This window comes from Vipera berus (assembly GCF_964194415.1).
Source record: "Vipera berus genome assembly, chromosome: 7".
Lineage (NCBI taxonomy): Eukaryota > Metazoa > Chordata > Lepidosauria > Squamata > Viperidae > Vipera > Vipera berus.
This window is the reverse complement of record NC_138209.1, coordinates 1286667-1310490: the sequence shown is the minus strand read 5'-3', so window position 1 is coordinate 1310490 and position 23824 is coordinate 1286667. Positions and strand designations below refer to the sequence as shown.

General features: G+C 50.5%; 1 protein-coding gene across 1 annotated transcript in view; it reads left to right on the top strand.

The window, feature by feature from the left end:
- Positions 1–23824, top strand: part of ATP6V1B1 (ATPase H+ transporting V1 subunit B1) — a 42293-nt gene continuing 18469 nt past the window's right edge. The window contains exons 1-4 of the mRNA XM_081332858.1: positions 1–123; positions 13237–13292; positions 16626–16724; positions 21524–21617. Coding sequence (XP_081188984.1) covers positions 39–123; positions 13237–13292; positions 16626–16724; positions 21524–21617 — 334 coding nt within the window. The 5' untranslated portion in view covers positions 1–38. The remainder of the gene's footprint in view (positions 124–13236; positions 13293–16625; positions 16725–21523; positions 21618–23824) is intronic.

The following is a 23824-nucleotide window of genomic DNA, read 5'->3' as shown; positions in this document are numbered from 1 at the left end:
GTGTGTGTGTGTGTGTGTGTGTGTGTGTGTTTAAGGACATGGCTACCAAGGTGGAGGTCAGTCTTGGGGTCAAGGAACATTTCCAAGCTGTGACCCGCAACTACGTCACCCACCCGAGGCTGAGTGAGTATATTTTTTGGGGGGGGGGGGTGGTGATGGTTGAGGGAGCAAACAAAGGGGCGAAGTCTCTCCTTTCTAGTTGTGAGCAACTTGCGGCTTTGTTTGCTCGAAGGGGAGAAAAGAGCCGGGTTCAAATCTGCCTGGCCCGCGTGCACGGGCAGAGGTCCCAGCTGCCATGCTAAAATCCTGGCTGCTTTGCAAGGCTCTTTGGGGCCTTTTTGTTTCTCCCATGCATTTCCTGGCAGCTGGGGCTCTCCCAGAGTGGGTGAAAGGCGGGTTTTGCGGACGTTATTGGATTATGGGTCTCATTATCCCCGGTCAGTGAGAAGCATGGGCACTGGAGTCTGTCTATTTCCAAAAAAAAAGAAGAAGAAGAAGAACAGAGTTGGAAGAATAACAGAGTCGGGGGTCTTCTGGTGCAAGCACAGGCAGGAGACCTCTACCACTTTAGATAAAGGAATTTGGGGCTTAATTGCGGCCGCTAAGTCGGGGACTCTGAACAGGATTCGCACCTCGCACCACGTCTGCCGGGATTCGGTGACCCGCGTTAAACTCAGGTCACCTGCAATGCTAGACATTGGTGTCTGAATGCAGGCAATCCTCGGCTATACGACCACAAGGGAGCCCCAAATTTCTGTCGCTAAGCGAGGCGTTTCTCAAAACGGGTTTGGCCCCATCTCACGACCTTTCTTGTCAGCGTCGTTAAGCAAACTGCTGCACTTCTCACATTAGTCACATGGTCCTTAAGTGAATCCGGCTTGCCTATTGGCTTCGCTCGCCAGAAGGTCGCAAAAGGGGATCACGTGACGCCACACACACACACACACACACACACACACACACACACACACACACTGGGATGCTGCGACCGTCATAAATCCGAGGCCATCGCCAAGCCCCCGAATTAGGATCGCCTAACCACGGGAATGCTACAACTGTGGGGGAAAAGTCGCCAGTCCCTTTCTTTGGTGCCGTTGTAACTTTGAACCGTCACTAAGTGAAGCGTGCTAAGTTGAGGACCAGCTGTGCAGATCTTTCTAACATTGGTATCTTCCTGTGTGTCTAATTTAAGGGGAACGTTCATAGGCCTTGAAAGGGCGCGGATGACACGCCACACGCTAAATAGAAAAATAAACCAGCTCCTGGTTTCCTGAAGCTTTCTTGCCCCGGGGTCACTTGTGGTCATCCAGAAGCTCCCTGTGACCTTGAGCGGGTCCTGCCGGAGGGAAGGAGCAGCTCAAGCAAGAACCAGCCAGCCTGATGGACGGCGGAGACTTGCTAGGTTTTGTTATTAACTGACACAACATCAAACGGGGGGGGGAGGGGGGGTTCCTGGGAGGAAGGAAGTTACAAGGCTGTTTTGTTCACCTTTCGCTTTTGCTCAAAGCATCGAAAAGCAGGCTGGCTGGGGCACTCTGGGAGTTGAAGTCCATCCCTCTTAAAAAAAAAATGCTTCCTGGGGAATCCTGGGAGCTGAAGTCCACCCGCTTTAAAGCATGCTGGATGGGGGATTCTGGGAGTTGAAGTGCATAACTGTTAAAACATGCTGGCTGGGGGATTCTGGGAGTTGAAGTCCACAACTCTTAAAGCATGCTGGATGGGGGATTCTGGGAGTTGAAGTCCACAACTCTTAAAGCATGCTTTCTGGGGGATTCTGGGAGGAAGTCCACCCCTCTTAAAGCATGCTGGCTGGGGGATTCTGGGAGTTGAAGTCCACAACTCTTAAAGCATGCTGGCTGGGGGATTCTGGGAGTTGAAGTCCATCCCTCTTAAAAAGTGCTTCCTGGGAGTTGGCGCCCATCCCTCTTAAAGAGTGCTGGTTGGGGGGATTCTGGGAGCTGAATTCCACAACTCTTAAAACATGCTGGTTGAGGGGGATTCTGGGAGTTGAAGTCCTTCTCCCTTAAGCTTGCCAAGTTGGAAAAACACCGCATTCAACCCTGCAAGTGGGATTAGGCAGGCAAGCCTTTGTGGGGTTTTTTTTTTTTTTTGCAAAGCCTTCTCTGTCCGGTTCATCCCTTGGTACCACAAACCCCCCCGCTGCCCCCCCGAGTCACATGACCATGCAGGTGTGTATGGGAACCCTCGGCCCCTGGCCCTAATTAGTGGCGTAGTGCAGCCACCCGCTGTGCTTTTCACCAGCCCAGCTTGCCTTGGCCGGCAATGTGTTTGACAAGTGACACATCGCACAATGGGCAGGTTGCCTGGGCCAGGGTGGGGTGGGGGCTGGAGGGGGGGTCTGGAGGGGCTGGAAAAGTGGGCCCGGTAGGGACCATCGGAAAAGTCTGTGGCTCTATAGGGGAGCAGAGATGCGGCTTTCCTAGGGATTCCTGCAGAGCGCAAACCTGGATAACGGTTAAGCCTGGATGGCGGCTATCGTGGTCAATGGGGAATTTAATTTAATTTTAATTTATTATCATTTCTATACCGCCCTTCTCCCGAAGGACTCAGGGCGGTGTACAGGGCAAGAATAAAACACAGAAATTTACAAAAATTAAAAAATAATTAAATGCATGCCCGATTAAAATACAATTGATACATAATAAAAACCCCAATAAAAATGATAAAAACCCCACCAATCCCCCCTCAGGCCAGGCCGGCTTGCTCGAACAAGTATGTTTTCAGATCGCGGCGAAAGGAGCGCAGATCGGGCGCCGTCCGGAGCTCAACCGGTAACTGGTTCCATAGCTCCGGGGCGCCCACAGAGAAGGATCTCCCCCTGGGGGCCACCAGACGGCATTCTCTGACCGGTGGCACCCTGAGGAGGCCCTCTCTGTGGGAACGCACAGGGCGCAGGGAGCTTGATGCCGGCAGCAGATGTTCCCTGAGGTACTCCGGCCCCATGCCATGGAGGGCTTTGAACGCCATTACTAGCACCTTGAATCTCACCCGGAAGACAACTGGCAACCAATGCAGCTCACGGAGCAGAGGTGTCACGTGGGAGTATCGGGAAACTCCCAACACAACTCTCGCGGCTGCATTCTGTACCAGCTGGAGCCTCCGGGTGGTCCTCAAGGGAAGCCCCATGTAGAGGGCGTTGCAGTAGTCTAGACGAGAGGTCACGAGCGCGTGAGTGACCGTGCATAAATCATCCCGGCTTAGATAGGGCCGCAACTGGCGCACCAGGCGAACCTGGGCGAAAGCCCCCCTAGTCACGGCCACCATGTGATCTTCCAAGGTAAGCCGCGAATCTAGGAGGACTCCCAAGTTGCGAGCCCTATCTACGGGGGGTAATAATTCACCCCCCATAGAAAGAGATGGAATATCCGAATAGACCCGGGATGAAGGTATGCAAAGCCACTCGGTCTTGTCGGGGTTGAGTTGAAGTCTGTTCCTCCCCATCCAGACCCGAACCGCCTCCAGGCAACGGGACATCACGTTGAGGGCATCACTGGGGTGGTTTGGGGTAGAAAGAAAAAGCTGGGTATCATCAGCGTACTGATGATACCCAACTCCAAAGCCACGAATGATCTCACCCAGCGGTTTCATATAGATGTTGAACAGGAGAGGCGAGAGGACCGACCCCTGAGGAACTCCACAAACGAGAGACCTCGCGGTCGACCTCTGCCCTCCTGTCAACACCGACTGCGAGCGTCCCTGGAGATAGGAGGAGAACCACTGTAAAACCGTGCCTCCCACTCCCAATCCCCTGAGACGCCGCAGCAGGATACCATGGTCGATGGTATCGAAAGCCGCTGAGAGGTCCAATAGGACTAGAACAGAGGAATGACCCCTGTCCCGAGCCCTCCAGAGATCATTCACCAGCGCGACCAATGCCGTCTCCGTGCTGTGCCCGGGCCTGAAACCCGATTGGTACGGGTCTAGATAATCCGCTTCATCCAGGACCAAAGGGAGCTGGTGCGCCACCACACTCTCAACAACCTTCGCAAGAAAGCGAAGGTTGGAGACCGGACGAAAGTTGTTCAATACAGCTGGGTCCAAGGCAGGCTTCTTGAGGAGGGGCCTCACCACCACCTCTTTCAAGACGGCAGGGAAGCTACCCTCACTCAAAGAAGCTGATATAACTGCCTGGAACCAGCTGCGTGTCCTCTCCCGGGCTGCATAAGTCAGCCAGGAAGGGCACGGGTCCAATAAACATGTGGTGGAGCTCAGTCTCCCCATAATCCTGTCCACTTCCTCCGGAGTCACAGAATCAAACTCCTCCCAAGTGATATCGACAAGACCACCCGCGTCCTGATCGCCAGACTCTGCCCAGTCGGAGTCCAGACCGGTCCGAATCCGAGTGATTTTGTCCGACAGATAATTGTTAAACTCCTCGGCACGACCCTGCAAGGGTTCCTCCCTCGCCTCCTGAATGACGATCTCTGTAAGGCTGTCCATTTAGCGACCGTCGAAAGAGTTGCAAGACCACTTTAAAAAAGGGACTTACGACTGCGTTCCACACTCACGACCGTGGCAGCATCCCCGCCACGGTCACGTGATCGAAATTCAGCTGCTTGGCCACCGACTCCTATTTACGACGGTCGCAGTGTCGCAGTGTGTGTGTGTGTGTGTGTGTGTCACGTGATCCCCCTTTTGCAACCTTCTGACAAGTAAAGTCAACGGGGGAAGCCAGATCCATTTAACGACCACGTTAGGAACTTAGCACCTGCAGTGATTCGCTTAACAACTGTGGCCAGGAAGGTTGTAAAACGGGGCAAAATTCACTTAGTGACTCTCTCGCTTAGCAATGGAAATTTTGGGTAGTCGTAAGTCGAGGACTACCGGTGTAAGGCCCCTGCCTTGTACGGAGGGGGGGGGTTGGACTAGAAGACCTCCAAGGTCCCCCTTTGCAATATTTTGGGAAGACAAAGCCAAGGTCTAAGAAAGGAGGAAAGGAACACAGCTGGAATGGAGCATCGGCCCTTTTCGCTGCTTCTCTGTGTTTTGGGTCAATTCCTGGACTTCTCAGCCAAACTGGTCAATTAACCTGGAGATAAATTGAATTAAACCTTCTTACATATATTATCGCCATCATCCGCCTGTCCCCTGGGGAATTCTGGGAACTGAAAGCCAGCTGTCTTAAATTTGCCCAGCTTTAGGGTATCTATACGGGCTGGAAAATAAATGGAGATGCCTTTGTGCCCTCTCTGGAAGGGCTGGACTACAGCTCCCATGGCCCCCGGCCCCCTTGAACTGACCTGTGTGGGGATCATTGCATAGGGGCTCCTGTGGGGGGGGGGGGGCTATCCCTGTCCGTAATGATTTCATTGACAATTCCAGCTGCCTGCAATTAGTGCAGGTTCGCGTCCCACCAGGCTCCAGGTTGACTCAGCCTTCCATCCTTCCGAGGTAGGTAAAATGAGGACCCAGATTGTTGGGGGCAATTAAGCTGACTTTGTAATAATGCCGCTTGGGGGTGTGTGTGAAAGCCCTAATAAGCAGGCATATATACATAGAATGAAGGCTACTGCTAAGCTTGTAAGCCGCCCTGAGTCTTCGGAGAAGGGCGGGATATAAATGGAATTAAAATAAAAAATAAAATAGCCGGAGGATTTGGAAAGAATTCAGAATTCAGGCCGGGCTGGCGAGGTGCCGTAACTAACCTGGGTGGCTTAGCCGCTGGATCTTGAAATGAGCGAGAGGCGACACCTGTCAGAAATGTTTATGATCCGGAGGCAGAAAAGCTCTGAGGAACTACAATGAGGAGAGATTGGGAAAGAAAAAAAGTATTTTTTTCCTTCTGGCTGAATGGTAGATCACCCCGCGTTCCTTTTACGCCAGTGTAGGAGGCCGAGGGAGAAGTGGTTGAGGCTGGAGACGCCTCGGTGGGTCCAAGAGGAGGAGGCTGGGTTAAAATCCAGGCGAGGAATCTGCCAGCCACAGTCTTTCCAAGAGCCCTGAGGACGGCAGGTGTGCACATGCCCACCCCCTGGAGGTTTTCTGAAAGGGGGGGGGGAGAGAGAGAGAGAGAGAGAGAATGAGAGAGAGAGAGAGAGAGAGAGAGAGAGAGAGAGAGAGAGAGAGAGAGAGAGAGAGAAAGGAAAGAAAGAAAGAAAGAAAGAAAGAAAGAAAGAAAGAAAGAAAGAAAGAAAGAAAGAAAGAAAGAAAGAAAGAAAGAAAGAAAGAAAGAGAGAGGGGAAGAAGAGTGAAAGAAAAAGAGAAAAGAAAGAGAAAGAGAGAGAATGAGTGGGAAAGAGAGAAAGAGAAAAAAGGGAAAAAGGGAAAAAAGAGAAGGAGAGAGAGAGAGAGAGAATGAGTGGGAAAGAGAGAAAGGGAAAGAAAAAAGGGAAAAAAGGGAAAAAAGAGAAGGAGAGAGAGAAAGAGAAAGGCAGAAAGAGGAAAAAAGGTATGAAAAGAGAGGGAGAGAGACACAGAGAGAGAGAGAGAAAGAGAAAGAAAGAAAAAAGAGAGAAAAAAGGTATAAAAAGAGAAAGAGAAAGAAAGAGGGGGGGAGGGAAAGGGGGGGGGGTATTCCAGCCTAATTAAGGGGCTGCTGCGAAGGCCCCAAGACGGGACTTTGCAGAGGAGCCCTTAAAGGGCTGTCTGGGAAGGAAGCGGGACCCCACCCAACAGATGCCGAGGCCGGGAAGGGAGGGGGCTGGTGGAGGGGAAGCAATTAGCGAGTTGGGGGTCCTCAAGCTGGTTGTCCTCTTTGTCAGCTGGGTCAATTTCCTCTGCTCCTGGCCCCCCCTCCCTCTCCCCCCACCCCACAGGAGCACGCAATTGTCAGGGTTAATTCTGGCTGCGGATGGCAGGAGCCCAGAATTTGAGGGAGGGGGAGGACGAGTGGGGGGGGGGCAGGTTCAAAGACCCTCTCTCTCTCTCTCTCTCTCTATCTCACACACACACACACACACACACACAGAATTCCCCCCTCCTCTGTGCCCCAAAGCCTGTCCTCCAGCTCTTCCTCTGGTCCCTCCGCCTGGCCCGGGACCCCTCCCCAACCACCCATTTAGCCCTAGGAGGAGGCCCTTTTCTTGGGGGGGGGTCCTTTCAGGATCTGGATGGCTGCTCTCTGGGGGTCCATTGGCCTCTCTGGACCTCTGCCAGCTCAGGGAGGAGGAGGAGGATGGATGATGGTTGATGAAGATGATGGCTGAAGGTGGATGATAAAGATCATGGCGATAATGATGGATGAGGAGGAGGAGGAGGATGGATGATGAAGATGGGCAATGAGGAGGAGGATGCTGGATGAAGAGGAGGGATGATGGTTGATGAAGGCGATGGATGAAGTTGACAACGATGATGAGGAAGAGGAGGGATGATGGTTGATGAAGATGATGGCTGAAGGTGGATGATAAAGATCATGCCGATAATGATGGATGAGGAGGAGGAGGATGGATGATGAAGATGGGCAATGAGGAGGAGGATGCTGGATGAAGATGAGGGATGATGGTTGATGAAGATGATGGCTGAAGATGGATGATAAAGGTCATGGCGATAATGATGAATGAGGAGAAGGAGGATGGATGATGAAGATGGGCAATGAGGAGGAGGAAGATGCTGGATGAAGATGAGGGATGATGGTTGATGAAGGCGATGGACGAAGTTGACAACGATGAGGAGGAGGAGGAGGAGGGATGATAGTTGATGAAGATCATGGCTGAAGATGGATGATGAAGATGGGTCATGATGATGATGGATGATGATGATGATGATGATGATGAGGGTGATGATGATGAGGGGTGATGGGTGATGAAGATGAGGGATGAAGATGACCACGAATGTGATGATGATGAGGGAAGATGGGTTAGGATGATGATGGTGACGATGGTGACTTGCTTGAGCCATGCAGGGACCCAGACAGTGACAACGGAGAGGAGGACAAGGTGGGGGGGGCTGAGGAGGAAGGGCCCTCCACTTGGGAGCCTCCTCCTCTTCCTCTGTAGGAATTCCAAGGTCAGCATTTGAAATCTAAAGTGGCTGGGTTGGGGTGTCCTGAAGACCACCTGCAGGACAGGTGTTCCACTTTCCCTGAATTTCAGGCAAACATCTGCAGGTCCCTTAAAGACCCCCAAAGTAGCAACTACCCAAAACCTAAACAAATGTGGGGAGGGGGCTCTCTCCAAAGGAGGCAGAGATGTTGATGGCCCCTGTCTCCCCCGGGAGAGGAAGTCTCCCCGATACCCTCAGCAAAGGAGGGGCTTCACTCTCAAGTATGCGTTGCTCTCAGATGAGGGTCCCAGTCTGGTTGGAAGCCCCCGGTTGGGGAAGCCTGAGGCCGGACTGGGCGGAGGAATCCAGCTCTTCATCTTGGGAGGTGGAAGAAACACCGGGACAGTTTATTCTGCACCTGTTGGGCTTCCTCAGGGGGATCCCAAATCAGCTGCCGTGCCCAAGGTCAGGAGAGTGGAGCCACATTGATGCCAAGTCCTCCCTTCTTTTGATTGACGTTATGTCATTCTACCATTTATTTATCTATCCATCCATCCATCTATAGCTTGTGTCTGTCTATCTGTCTGTCTGTCCTATCTGTCTGTCTGTCTGTCTGTCTGTCTGTCTATCTATCTATCTATCTATCTATCTATCTATCTATCTATCTATCTATCTATCTATCTATCTATCTATCTATCTATCTATCTATCTATCTATCTATCGACATATATAATCTCTCTCTCTCTCTCTCTCTCATATATATATATAACTCAGGCCATCCACAGGCGGTAGTCGCAACTGCGACAATCAAATTTACAATCAAATTTACGCATCTATACATACACACACACACACACACACACACACACACATATATATATATATATATATATATGTATGTATGTATGTATGTATGTATGTATGTATGTATATATATATATGAAGGGACGCGGTGGCTCAGTGGGTTAGGACGCTGAGCTTGTCGATCAGGAGGTCGGCACTTTGGCGGGTCGAATCCCGAGTGCCGCGTAGCAGAGTGAGCGCCTGTTACTCGTCCCAGCTTCTGCCAACCTAGCAGTTCGAAAGCACGTAAAAATGCAAGTAGAAAAATAGGGACCACTACGGTGGGAAGGGAACAGCGTTCCGTGCGCCTTTGGTGTCTAGTCATGCCGGCCACGTGACCACGGAGACATCCTCGGACAAGCGCTGGCTCTTCGGCTTTGAAACGGAGATGAGCACCGGCCCCTAGAGTCGGAAACGACTAGCACGCCTGTGCGGGGGAACCTTTACCTTTACCTTAAAATCTCTCTCCATCTCTCTCTCTCTCTCTCTCTCTCTCTCTCTCTCTTCTATCATATCTATCATCTATCTATCCATATCTCCCTCCCTCCCTCTCTCTCTCTCCATCCATCCTCTGTCTGTCCTCTGTCTGTCTGTCTGAGCAACGGGCAGGAAAGGTTTCCTGTATTTTTCACTGGGCTGCTAAATGCTGGTAGGGGAAAAGCCGGAGAACGGGAAGCGACCAGCCCCTGGCAGAGGGCAGAGGACTGAGCAGCTGTGCCAACCCAGAGGGAAGAGAAGGAAAGAGCAGGAATTTCCTAGCCACTCCGCAAAACTAACCAGGAAGAGAGGAAGGAAGGAAGGAAGGAAGGAAGGAAGGAAGGAAGGAAGGAAGGAAGGAAGGAAGGAAGGATCTTCCAGGTGACAGCATATCTCTGAACTTGCACGTCTGGATCTGGCTGGCCGCTGATTCCTAGCACTTTGCACCCCTTTTCCTAATCTCAAGGTTTTGGGGTTCGTCTCCCTGAGCCGTTGGGGATGGGGGCGGGGCCACGGCTGGGCTTCCCATTCACTGGGGGTCCAGCAAACCCCAGCAAGCAGCACATTTCGCAACGTGCGAAGCTGACCTTTCCCCCAGTCGCTGGGCTGTCGAGGCAAATGATGTCTCCCAAATTCCCGGGGCAGCTGTGTGCCCATCTGGCTGTTGGGGGAGAGGAGTGCTAATCCCGCCTCAATTATACGCAAGTCGACCACGTTTGGCCAAGGCAGGAAGCAAGCAAGCAAGCCGTGGCCGGGGAGGAAAGCCCTGGTTGACCAGCCGGGTAGACCTGGCGGAGAAGCCCAAGCTTGGCAGATGCCCGGTGGCTTCCCCAAAGAGGAGGCTGCGGTGTTTTGAACGTGGCTGCCTTCTGTTTTGCAAAAGGGAAACCGAGGCAAACAGCTCTTCCAGGCGCTGCACGAACGCAGACCGGACGCTGAGCGTTCAGGACAGCCGAGGAGGCCTGCTCTTCCTGCCCTCTGCCCTCTGCTGAGGCCCCACAGCACAGATGTGTCTGCTGAGCAGGCCGGGCTAACTGGAGCCCACTGGGCGGGTCACAACCTTTACAGAAATGGTGGCTTGCATGTCAGACCTCATGGAGTTGACGGGAAGCCGGCGGGAGGGGGAGGGGGGCCTTGAAGAGAGGCCTCCATGGGAAGCCGGTGAGGGCTACCTCGGGAGCTCTCTCGCTGACCTTCGCCGAACAAAAAACGGAATGTCTGCGGAGCTTCTCCATCCTCTCCAGATCACGGTTGGCCCAAACGTGCTTTTTCGGGAGGCGACCGGACTGCCTTTGTTTTCCTTGGAAGGCGTCTCGCCTCTCATCCAGGAAGGTTCTGACTGGATGGCGGGGAAGGATGGAAGGAAGGAAGGAAGGAAGGAAGGAAGGAAGGAAAGAAGGAAGGAAAGAAGGAAGGAAGGAAGGAAGGAAGGAAAGAAGGAAGGAAGGAAGGAAGGAAGGAAGGAAGGAAGGAAGGAAGGAAGGAAAGAAGGAAAGAAGGAAAGAAGGAAGGAAGGAAAGAAGGAAGGAAGGAAGGAAGGAAGGAAGGAAGGAAGGAAGGAAGGAAGGAAGGAAAGAAGGAAGGAAGGAAGGAAGGAAGGAAAGAAGGAAGGAAGGAAGATAGGAAGGAAGGAAGGAAAGAAGGAAAGAAGGAAGGAAGGAAGGAAGGAAAGAAGGAAGGAAGGAAGGAAGGAAGGAAGGAAGGAAGGAAGGAAGGAAGGATGGAAAGAAGGAAGGAAGGAAAGAAGGAAGGAAGGAAGGAAGGAAGGAAGGAAGGAAGGAAGGAAGGAAGGAAGGAAGGAAGGAAGGAAGGAAGGAATATCCTAAAGGAACATTTTCAGGAGGCAACTGGACTTCCTTTGTTTTTCTTTGAAGACATTTCGCTTCTCATCCAGGAAGCTTCTTCAGCTCTGACTGGATGGTGGGGGACGGGAGGATTTATACTCCTTGCAGAGAGCTGGTCGTTTGCAATTCTTTTAGAGAGTCGCTGAGGCCACCTGGAGGTTTGTCTGTGTCCTCGGGGTCACCTGAGTGGTGCAAATGGGCGTGGAGCCTTCTTGGAACTGCCGAAAGGACCGTGTGTTATAGATGGGAGATAAAGGATGTCATATTCTTCCCCCCCACCCCCCTGAATTGAAAGAAGGCTGTTCAGTTTTGACACAGATGGCCTTTTTGACCCCTCTTTCGAAAACAACTTCCATTCTTCCCCCCCCCCCCCGCCATATCCAGAAGCTTCTTGGACGAGACATGAAATGTCTTCAGAGGAAAAACAAGAAAGTCCAGTTGCCTCCTGAAAAAGCACCAAACCAGGAGATAACCTTGGTGGAAACCCAGGGGACGCGTCTATCTCCTCGGAAGGGACTCCAGCTCCGCAGCTGGTTGGGCGGGCCAAAGAGGAGGAAGCAAAACCTTCCAAGATGGTGTGTTGAAGGTCGGAGAGAAAGTCGAAGAGGTGACACAATCTCTGGACCTCGCTCTCTTGAGTTGCAGCTGATGGCCACTCGTCTGTGAAGCTTTTCACAAAACAAGTGTAGCGGGAGGGCCCGCTCCCATCCTGGTGGCCTTCCCAGGCCGCTGAAAAGCTTTGCCGAAAGAGGTTTGGGAAGGAAAAATGGAAGAAAAACACCGGGAAAAGAGAGAAGCAACCTGGAATTAAGGAGAAACTTCCTAAGAGTGAGGACAATTGACCAGTGGAACAGCTTGCCTCAAAACGTTGGTGGTTCTCCATCATTGGAGGTTTTCAAGACAGGGCGTTTCAACCTTTTCACCCATTGTACCACTTTTAGGATATGGCAGCATCCGAGTACCACCAGGCGCCTAGCAAGGTGTCAAAAACTTGATGACCCCCCCCAAAAAAGAAAAAAAAGTGATGAGGTACAGGTAGTCCTCGACTTACAACAGTTCGCTTACGGACAGTTCTAAGTTACAATGTCACTGAAAAAAGTGCCCCCCAAGCCACAGCCGAGCAAGATGCTTGCCTGCCCGCCCGGCGGCGCTCTTCCTCCTGTCCGAGGTTTTCATTGTTGTGAGCATTTCTGTTGAGGATTGGCACCGGGGGTGGGGTGGGGGGGTGTTTGGTTTTTATTCTCCCCCCCCCCATCTGCTGGGTGGTTGCAGCAGGTTTTGGTCCCTTCACATGACCCTGGGACACTGTGACCGTCATAAATATGAATCAGTTGCCAAGTGTCTGAATGTAAATGACAAGACCCTGGAGATGCTGCAACATTCCGGCTGATCGGCGCTTCTTCTGGGCTCAGAAGCGCCAGGATCAGCGCTGAGCTCCAGCTGGATCCTGGCACTGATCCCGGTGCTTCCGCTGAGCCCTGACAGCCCTGCAGCTCCAGCCGTCTCTCGCTCAGGCTTGTGCGGTGCTGACACCGGTTCAGCTCATTCCCCTCCCCCGCTACCACTTTTCTAGGATGGTCGCGTACCACCTGCCAGGTGCCAATGTACCACAGGTGTGGTACCATTGGTTGAAAAGCCCTGGTCTATTCCAGCCCCCTGCTCAGGCAGGAGACCCTATACCATTTCAGACAAATGGTTGCCCAATCTCTTCTTGAAAGCCTCCAGTGATGGAGCACCCACAACATCTGGTGGCAAGCAGCTCCCCTGGTGAATTGTCCTTGCCGTCAGGAAGTTTCTCCTTAATTCCAGGTTGCTTCTCTCCTTGCTGAGTTTCCATCCGTTGCTTCTTCTCCTGCCTTCTTCCGGGGCTTTGGAAAGCACACTAAGGCTCTCTCCACCAATCAAATGAAAGAATTTACCTGGGTTGGCAGATGCCAAAGATGGAATGATGGTTTCTGGTTTTTTTTAAAATTACGAACTGCCTTGCAGCCTCTAAACCTCAATGACTTCCGTAAGGGCCTCCCTGTAAATGCTTGCAATGTACAAGTTCCTTTTTCCAGCTCAGAACGAAATGGCTGGTTCTTTTCCATCCCAAGCCTCTCTGCCAACCCATAATTTCCTTTCTCCACAGCATACCGGACGGTGTGTGGGGTGAACGGACCCCTGGTGGTCCTGGACAACGTGAAGGTAGGGAGACGACAGGCCGATTCCCCCCCCCCGCACCCCCGTTCCCTCCGTGCAATATCAGCCCCAAGTGTGCGTCGTTAAGTGAGACACTGGGGAAGGGACTTCTGCTCCGTTTTACCACCTGCCGTCTTCACAGCGCCAAGTGCCACATTTGTCCCGTTCCACGCCCGCTTGCTTGCGTAGACGCAGCCGGCGGGCATCTTTCGGTTGCCCAGTTTTGAACTGTGGGGGCCACTCCTCTCTCGTCGGAGAGCCTTTCTGCCCGGGGCGGCATCCTTCTAGCAAGCCTCGCCCACCCTGCGTGGCAGGGACGGTCCCGGGCTGGGATCTGTGCGGCTCCGATGGGCCGTTTGGGGGTCTGCAGGGATTTCCCCCCCCCCACCCGGCCGCGGTCACTGGGCCCAAGTCCTCCATGGTCACTCTGGCCAAAGCGGCCGAAGGGCCACCTCTGGCTTCTGCTCCCCTGTTGTGTGTGTGTGTGTGGGAAACTCTGGGAAGAAAACATTTAGTGCACCCCCTCCCCCCCTCTCTTTCTCTCCTTCTCCTTCCCTCCATTGCCCCGTCCCTCTTTCCCTTTCTTCCTCTCTCTCTTTCCCTTTTTCTCTCCTTCCCTCTTTTTCCGGCTCTCTCCCTCCCTCTCCCCCTTCTCTTCTCTCTTCCTCCCCCTCCTCCCTCCCTCCCTGTCTCTTCCTCTCCTTCCTTCTCTCCCTCCCTCCTTCTCTCTTTCTTTTCTCTCCCTCCCTCTCCCCTCCCTCCCTCTCTCATTTTCCTTCTCTCCATCGCTCCCTCCTTCTCCCCCTCCCCCCTTTTCTTCCTTTCCCCTTTTCTCTCCTTCCTTCCCTCCTTCCTTCCCTCTCCCTCTTTCTCTTTCTCCCTTTCTCCCTCTCTCCCCCTTCCCCTCCCTCCCTCCTTCTCTTCTCTCTCCAAGAAGAACAGAATAGAGCCAGAAGGGGACCTTGGAGGTCTTCTAGTCCAGCCCCCCACTCAAGCAGGAGAACCTATACCATCTCAGACAAGTGGCTGTCCGCTCTCTTCCTCTCTTCCCCCCTGCCTGTCCTACACAGTCACAGGGGCAATCCTTGCAGGGGATCTGGTAGATTACCGTAGATGCACGATTTCTATCTATTAACTATCCATCCATCCATATCTAGCTGTACACCTCTCTCTCTGTCTCTCTCTGTCTCTCTCTCTCTCTCTCTCTCTGTCTCTCTGTCTCTCTCTCTCTCTCTCTCTCTCTCTCTCTCTCTCTCTCTCTCCTTTCCTCCCATCCATCCATCCATCCATCCATCTATCCAGTCCGTTGCTAGGAGTCGAAAACCACCGGGTGGGACGCAGGCGGGAGACAGACCCCAGTCTTGGGGGTCAGGCAGCAGGAGGCAGAGCGCCCTCTAGTGGCCAAAGAGGGCCCATTTCCCAATCTTTTCAACTACTAACTAGACCAGAGGTAGGCAACCTCGGCTCTTTCATGACTCATGGACTTCAACTCCCAGAATTCCTGAGTCAGCTATGCTGATTCAAGAATTCTGGGAGTTGAAGTCCATGAGTCATAAAAGAGCCGAGGTTGCCTACCCCTGAACTAGACAGAACGGGGGTCTTCAAACCTGGCCCCTTCGATGACTTGTGGACTTCAGCTCCCAGAATTCCTCAGCCAGAGTTGAAGTCCACAAGTCATCAAAGGGCCAGGTTTGAAGATCCCTGAGATAGAATTAGGGATGATGGTCTGCTGCTGGCTCGTTTTTCAAGGCTCTTCGGGAGCAGAGCGGGGGGAAAAGCAATGGAAGTTGGGATGAAGTCCAGAACGTGCACTTGAGAAACCCCCAGTTGGAAATCTGCAGCTCAGAAAGCTTTCTAGAGAATCCAAAACTTAACCTGAGGTTTGTGATTTGCCCCCTCCTCCCCCCCTCCCCCCCGGCCAATTTCTTTGGCAGGAAAGATTCAGGGCCAGAAACCGAGCTGTAAGCATCAAAAGATGAATCCACCGGCTGGTTAATCGGTGAGGCTGTGGAGAGGCTGCGCCTGTAAATTTTTGTTTCCAGTTCATTGAAAAGAAAAACTGATTTCTGAGTAAACTGCAGGGAGGAGAGTCTCACCACTGTTCACCTGAGACGGTCTTTTAGCTTATGGGGAGAGAGAGAGAGAAAGAAAAGGGTAGAGAAAATAGATAAATAGAAAGATAAGATAGATAGAGAGATAGATGATAGATAGATAGAGATAGATAGATAGATAGATAGATAGATAGATAGATAGATAGATAGATAGATGAATAGATAGATAGATAGATAGATAGATAGATAGATAGATAGATAGATAGATGATAGATAGATAGATAGATAGATAGATAGATAGATAGATAGATAGATAGATGAATAGATAGATAGACAGACAGACAGACAGACAGCAGATAGATAGATGATAGATATAGATAGATATATTGATTGATAGATAGATAGATTAGATAGATAGATAGATAGATAGATACATAGATAGAGATAGATAGATAGATAGATACATAGATAGAGATAGATAGATAGATAGATAGATGATAGATATACAGATAGATGATAGAGATAGATAGATAGATAGATAGATAGATAGATAGATAGATAGATAGATAGATATATTGATTGATAGATAGATTAGATAGATAGATAGATAGATAGATAGATAGATAGATAGATAGATAGATAGATAGATAGATAGATAGATAGATAGATGAATAGATAGATAGATAGATAGATGATAGATAGAGATAGATAGATAGATAGATAGATAGATAGATAGATAGATAGATAGATAGATAGATGAATAGATAGATAGATAGATAGATAGACAGACAGACAGACAGCAGATAGATAGATGATAGATATAGATAGATATATTGATTGATAGATAGATAGATTAGATAGATAGATAGATAGATAGATAGATAGATACATAGATAGAGATAGATAGATAGATAGATAGATAGAGATAGATAGATAGATAGATAGATAGATAGATAGATAGATAGATAGATGATAGATATACAGATAGATGATAGAGATAGATAGATAGATAGATAGAGATATATTGATTGATAGATAGATTAGATAGATAGATAGATAGATAGATAGATAGATAGATAGATAGATAGATAAGATAGATAGACAGACAGACAAATAGACATGGAGAGAGAGATGATAGATGAGAGAGAGAGACAGAGAGAGAGACAGATCAGGTAGGCAGGCAGGTGGGCATTCATGTAACCCTTCCCCAAACTTTGCCAGGGGTCGAAAAGCTGAGGGTTGTGAGGATTGAGTTGTTGACACATTGCCTTTTGTGTCTCCCTTGCAGTTCGCCCAGTATGCAGAGATCGTCAACTTCACCCTCCCAAACGGCACCCACCGGAGCGGGCAGGTGCTGGAGGTGGCCGGCTCCAAAGCCATCGTCCAGGTGAGTGGGAAGGACGCCCGGGGTGCCCCAGAGAGCTGGAGGGGGGTCTTGATGTAAATCCAATCAATGAGGAAAATCTAGAGTCGGCCCCCGCAGGGCCCCAGAGCGGGCGCTGGATGCCAACTTTGAAACACCTGCACAACAAGAGGATGCCCTGGTGAGTGCCGGTAGCCCTCGTCACACGGCCACAACTGGGCCTAAAATTTCTGTTGCTAAGCGAGACAGTCCGTTGAGCTTTGCCCCATTGTACGACCTTTCCCGCCACAATTGTTAAGCGAATCGCTGCTGCTGTTGTTAAGTGAGCAACAAAGTCGTGAAGCGAAGCTGGCTTCCTCATTGCTTGTCAGAAGGTCGCCAAGGGGGGGGGGTGTCACGTGACCCTGGGATGCTGCGACCGTTGTAAATACAAGCCAGTTGCTAAGCTTCTGAATTTTGATCGTGTGACCCTGGGAGATGCTGCAAGGGTCGTGTGAAAAACAGTCAGGTTTTTTTTCCTGGTGCCGTCGTAACTTTGAACGGTCACTAAGTGAAATGTAAGTTGAGGACTTGCTGCGTGGGTCTAGCACAGAGGTCCCCAACCTTTTTGGGCATCAGGGGCCACCGGTTCCGTGGAGAAAAGTTTTTCCCACGGACTGGAGAGTGCGTGGTTTTGTGTGCTGCCTGCATCCCAAGGATGGAGCTTTGATGATGATGATGATGATGATGATGATGATGATGATGATGATGATAATAATAATAATAATAATAATAATAATAATAATAATAATAATAATAATGTTGGAAGGGACCTTGGAGGTCATCTAGTCCAACCCCCTGCTCAGGCAGGAAACCCTGCCTATACCATTCCAGACAAATGGCTGTCCGGTCTCTTCTTAAAGACTTCCAATGTTGGAGCATCCACCGCTTCTGGAGGCAGGTTGTTCCACTGATTAATTGTTCTCTCTGTCAGGAAGTTTCTCCTTAATTCCAGGCTGCTTCTCTCCTTGATCAGTTTCCATCCGTTGCTTCTCGTCCTGCCTTCGGGCGCTCTGGAGAATAGGTGGACCCCCCTCTTTTTTGGGGCAGCCCCTCAAATATTGGAATGCTGCTATCCTGTTCCCCCCTAATCCTTCTCTTCATTAAATTAAACATACCCAATTCCAGCAACCGTTCGTTATATGTTTTTGTTAACCTGCCTCCAGAAGCGGTGAATAATAATAATAATAATAATAATAATAATAATAATAATAATAATAATAATAATAATAATAATAATAATAAATTATTATTATTATTATTATTGTTGTTGTTGTTGTTGTTGTTGTTATTGTGATGATGATGATGATGATGATGATGATGATGATCAAAGGCTTCTGAGGACCTTCCCTGGAGGATATAAAATAAATCCCGGTTGTCTTGATATCACCAGGCTGTTCCCAGCCTTGCCATCTCATCTGCTAAGAATCTGATTTGGGCTTTCCTGGGAACCAGTAGGGCATCTTCAGGAGTCTTCCCCGGGCTTCCAAAAAAAAACCCCTTCCTGAAGCTTCTGAGAAGATAGACAAGAAGCAGGATTCCAATATCTCAGGGGTTTACACACGGAAGAGAGAGTGGGGGGCTCAAGCTATTCTCCAAAGCCCCTGAAGAAGGCAGGAGAAGAAGCAACGGATGGAAACCTGAACAAGGAGAGAAGCAACCTGGAACTAAGGAGAAACTTCCTGACAGTGAGGACGATTAGCCAGGGGAACTGCTTGCCACCAGATGTTGTGGGTGCTCCATCACTGGAGGCTTTCAAGAAGAGATTGGGCAACCATTTGTGTGAAATGGTATAGCAAGGGGTTGGACTAGAAAACCTCCAAGGTCCCTTCCAGCTGTTATTCCGTCCTGTTAAGCCTACTCAATCCCAGACGTTTCCTCAACTCCACCCATCAAGGAGGGTCTTCTGCTGTGTCTCCAGAAGTCGTGACATGCCCAGAAAACCTGGCTCTGGCCTCCTGTCCCTCATTCCCCAGCCGTGCAGGGGACGTCCGGTGCCCACGTGGGCTGAGAGGGCTAAGAAGAGATGCCCAGGACACGGAGAGGGCATCGGGTTGAGGAAGGGTGCCTCTTCCAAGAAGACCAGTTAATCTTTCACGTCCTGAGCGCCAGCAGGTCAGCTGGCAGCTTGATTGAGCCAGGGCGATTCAGCTCACAGGGCTGCTGGCTCCGTTGCTCTAAATATAAACCAGGATCGCAGCTTAGACAAAGATACACAGCTTAGGCTCCAGCTGACACGTGGGCAGCTGGATTATACAAAAGAGGATTTTTGCAGAGCACCTTCTGGCTTCTGTCCTGTACTTTTTCTCACTCGATCAAGGTGTCCGCGGGGTCTGGTCCAAAGTGAAGGAGCCCCCCCCCAAAAAACACCTCCAAAGTGGGGGAAACTGGGATCAGGCTGTTGAAACGACTCTCTGGATGTTTTGCACCCTCCCTCGCAGACACCCTGCGTTCAGGTTGACCCTGAGCCCCCAAATGGAAAGTCAGCTTTGGCTAACTGGGTTTGTGGTCCTTAAGCCCCTCTGCTCCTGGGGCCACCGAGACATTTTCTCTCTCTCTCTCTTTTAATTTCCACCATGTTTGTTTGTATGCTGAGTTCTGGCAGCCCCTCGTCCTGCGGAGATTAGGAAGCGAGCTCTATGGAGAACATAAAGGCATCTCTTACACATTCGTGCATCTTGCTGTTAAAATCACTAATTTCCAAGGAACACTAGGAGTCAGGCAGCATAGAAACTGTTACGGGTCTCAGCATTGCTAAGCACATTGGTTTGTGCTTAAATTGTAAGCCGCCCTGAGTCTTCGGAGAAGGGCGGGATATAAATGGGATTAAAATAAAAAATAAATAAATTCTTGTCCACCCCGCCACTCTTTCCCAAGGATCTGAGATCGGCAGAGACGTTGCAGCTTACCCATATTAAAGGTCTCGTCACAGGATGTCAGCCGATCCAAGCAAAGCTGCCTGTTGCAGTTGACCGATGGGGATTGTGTCAGTGCCGATGGTGTTCAAGCGGTGCTCCAGATGTTTTGGGATTGCGCCCAAGGCGCCTATGACTGTAGGGGGGGGCGGCTATCTTTGGGGTGTTTTTCCCACGGTCGTTCTACTTGCAGGTTTTTGATTTTGTGATTTTTCTGTCTGGGTAATGAAACATCTGCAAGATGAAAACCAAGCTCAGAGGGCACCAAGGACCCCACAGTCGTTGTCGTCCTCCTCCTCCTCCTCTCCACAAACCGCCCTCCTTTCTAGCACTGATGATGTTAGCTAGCTGGGTAATGAAACATCTGCAAGACTCAGAGGGCACCAAGGACCCCGCAGTCGTCGTCCTCCTCCTCCTCCTCCCCCTCCTCCTCCTCCTCTCCACAAACCCCACTCCCTTCTAGCACTGATGATGTTAGCTAGCTGGGTAATGAAACAAGGACCCCACAGTCCTCCTCCTCCTCCTCCTCCTCCTCCTCCTCCTCCTCCTCTCCACACACTGCCCTCCCTTCTGGAACTGAGCATGCTAGCTAGCTGGGTAGTGAAACACAGGATAGGCAGATGTGATCTGATGGTGCGAATGTGAGCTGTTATTGTTATGATGCGTTAGCTTCTGCATCTGATGTGGCACCTGTGATCTCAGCGAGGCTGGGCAGTCTTAGCAGCGACCCTGCTTTGCTGGCCCATGTGACTCGCTTTCCTCGTTGCCTGAAGCCAGGAAATGTGCAAACGTGGCCAGGCTTTGCAGCTTTCAAGCGACTGCCCATTTTCATCTGGGACTGGCTGAGCGTCATCCAGCCCTGAGCTGGAGCGGGAAGGAAGGCAGCCAAATCCGGGCTGTAGCCTTCCAGGAGACGATAAAAGCGATGCAGAAAAAATCAAAGTCTTCGCTGCTGTCTTGAGAGGAGACAGATTTTTACTTTTATTTTTTTGGTCACATTTCAAAGACCACCTTCTCCAAATTTCTGGGCGAGAATAAAAGAGTTGCAGGGGACCTCAGAGGTCTTCTAGTCCAACCCCCTGCTCAGGAAGGAAACCCTCTCCCATTCCTGACAAGTGGTCGTCCAGTTTCTTCCTGAAAACCTCCAGTGATGGAGCACCCACCAATCTGTTCCCCTGATTAACTGTCCTGGCTGTTGGGAAGTTTCTCCTGAATTCCAGTTGCTTCTCTCCTTGATTGGTTTCCCCCCCCCCCCCCGCCCGTTGCTTCTTGCCCTGCTTTGGAAAATGGAAGAAAACCAAGCAAGCCAATCTATTTGGGGAGGGGGGTGCCGGGAGCAGAAGAAGCCCTCCTTGCTTGGGAACAACTAATCTTTAACCAACCGCTGACCTTTCTAAGCCCCCCTGCAGGCCCGCATGTGGTCATGAGAACTGCCCTCTTTGCTCCGCTCTGTTCAGCCGTGTCCTGGAATCCAGGCAGCTGCAGGCTTGACCTGCCTGCACCCTCAGCAGGCTATCTCCCCACCTTCACTCCTCCGGCGTGGAGTCCTTTGGGGTCTCCCTCCCCAGCCCTTGGGACGGAAAGGGGTCGGAGGCAGCCAGATCTGTCCTGGACACGGGGCGGGAGACCGGCCCTCTCCACCCACCCTTCCGCCCTGGCAGAGGTGTGAAGATTGTCGGGCAAGGGGTCAGGCAGATGGAAGGCCAGCTGAAGCCTGCAGCGGGGGTCAAGGGGGTCCGGAATGAGAGGCAAGGGCAGGGAGGGAGGGAGGGGGGCAGTCCCGGCCAGGAAGAGGCTGAAAGCTTTTGGCTGCTAATCCTCCTTAATGGCCAGTAATTTGCTCCTTGGCCTGTGACCTTTCCTCTGCAGGTGTTTGAAGGGACCTCTGGCATCGATGCGCACAAGACGTCTTGCGAGTTCACGGGGGACATTCTCCGCACACCGGTGTCCGAGGACATGCTGGGTACGTAGGACGTCTTTGGGGTGGGCAACGGAGGCGCAGCCGTGAACCACGATGATCAAAGCTTGCTCCGGTTACAGGAAAGCGCCCAGGTGCCCACCGGAGATGCCGAACAGAATAACAGAGTTGGAAGGGACCTCGGAGGTCTTCTGCAAGCCGTTTCGGTCACCAGAAGATCAAAAGGATGTTGAGACTCTAGAAGAAGTGTAGAGAAGAGCAACTAAGATGGTTAAAGGAGGCTGAAACACATGAAGGACGTTGCTGGAGTTGGGTAGGTCTAGTTTAATGGAAAGAAGGACCGGGGGGGGGGGACATGATAGCGGGGCTCCAGTATTTGAGGGGCTGCCCCCCAAAAGAGGGAGTCAAACTGTTCTCCAAAGCCCCCAAAGGCCAGAGAAGGAATAAGGGATGGAAACTGATCCAGGAGAGATTCAACCTGGAAATAAGGAGAAATTTTCCGACAGTGAGAAAAATCAACCAATGGAAAAGAAGTTGACTTCAGATGTTGTGGGAGCTTCATCACTGGAAACTTTCAAGAAGAGACTGGATAACCATTTGTCTGACATGATCTAGGGTTTCCTGTCTAAGTAGTGGGTGGAACTAGATGACCTCCAAGGTCCCTTCCCACTGTGTTTATTCTATTCTATCCATTTTCTATTCTATACATTTTCTATTCTATTCTATTCTATTCTATTCTATTCTATTCTATTCTATTCTATTCTATTCTATTCTATTCTATTCTATTCTATTCTATTCTATTCTATTCTATTCCATTCCGTAATTCTATTCTATTCTATTCTATTCTATTCTATTCTATTCTATTCTATTCTATTCTATTCTATTCTATTCTATTCTATTCTATTCTATTCTATTCTATTCTATTCTATTCTATTCTGTTCTGTTCTGTTCCGTTCCGTTCCGTTCCGTTCCGTTCTGTTCTGTTCTGTTCTATTTCTTTCTGTTCTGTTCTGTTCTATTCTTCCATTCCTATTCCTTATTCTATTCTATTCTATTCTGTTCTGTCCTGTCCTGTCCTGTCCTGTTCTATTCTATTCTCCATTCCATATTCTATTCTATTCTATTCTATTCTATTCTATTCTATTCTATTCTATTCTATTCTATTCTATTCTATTCTATTCTATTCTATTCTATTCTATTCTATTCTATTCTATTCATTATTCCAGTTTTATTATTCTATTCTATTCTATTCTATTCTATTCTATTCTATTCTATTCTATTCTATTCTATTCTATTCTATTCTATTCTATTCTATTCTATTCTATTCCATTCCATTCCATTCCATTCCATTCCATCCCTCTGCTTCTGGGGCAAGGAAGGGAGTGGGCATTCCAAGCTGGCCTTCCCCACTGAGTCTGGACCCAGAGCGATCAGGATCTTGGGACACCCCCCACCCACCCCCCTGTGGAAAAGAAGTAGCTCTTGAATAGCGGCCTTGGTTCCCCAGATGTTCGTGGTGGGTTATTTGGGGGAAGGAGGGGGCGCTACCTGGCGTTGACTTCTAGGCATCTCCAAGTCAAGGGCTGAGGGAACCTGAGGACGGGGATGGGAATCTGAGCCCCCCCACCCCCGGCTCATTTTGACAGTGATGTGACCCAACATCTCCCCAGCCTTGCTCTTTTCCAGGAGAGGTTCTCCTGATGTGGGGGGGAGAGAAGGCGCGCCATTGGAGAAAGGGTCGGCCTGGCCTTCAAGAGGAGAGACGGGCTCCTTTCCCCTTGGGTGAAGTCTGCTGTCCGGATGCTCTTCTCGATGGTTCTGCTCTGCCGGGCCAGGTCATTCACGGGTCTGCACAGGAAGCCCCCCCCCGGGGGGGGTGTCTTCTGGCATGACATTCCTTGGATTCAGCTGTGCTCTGGGTGTCCCGTTGGAGGCAGAATCACAGAATAAGAGTTGGAAGGGACCTCGGAGGTCTTCTAGTCCAACCCCCTGCTCAGGCAGGAGAGCCTATCCCCTTTCAGACAAATGGCTGTCCAGTCTCTTCTTAAAAAGCTCCATCCACAACTTCTGGAGGAAACTTCCGTTCCACTGATTTATTGTTCTCATTGTCAGGAAAATCCTCTTTGATTCCAGGTTGCTTCTCTCCTTGATCAGTTTCCATCCGTTGCTTCTTGTCCTGCCTTCAGGTGCTTTGGAGAAGAGCTTGACTCCCTCTTCTTTGGGGCAGCCCCTGAGATATTGGAAGGCTGCTA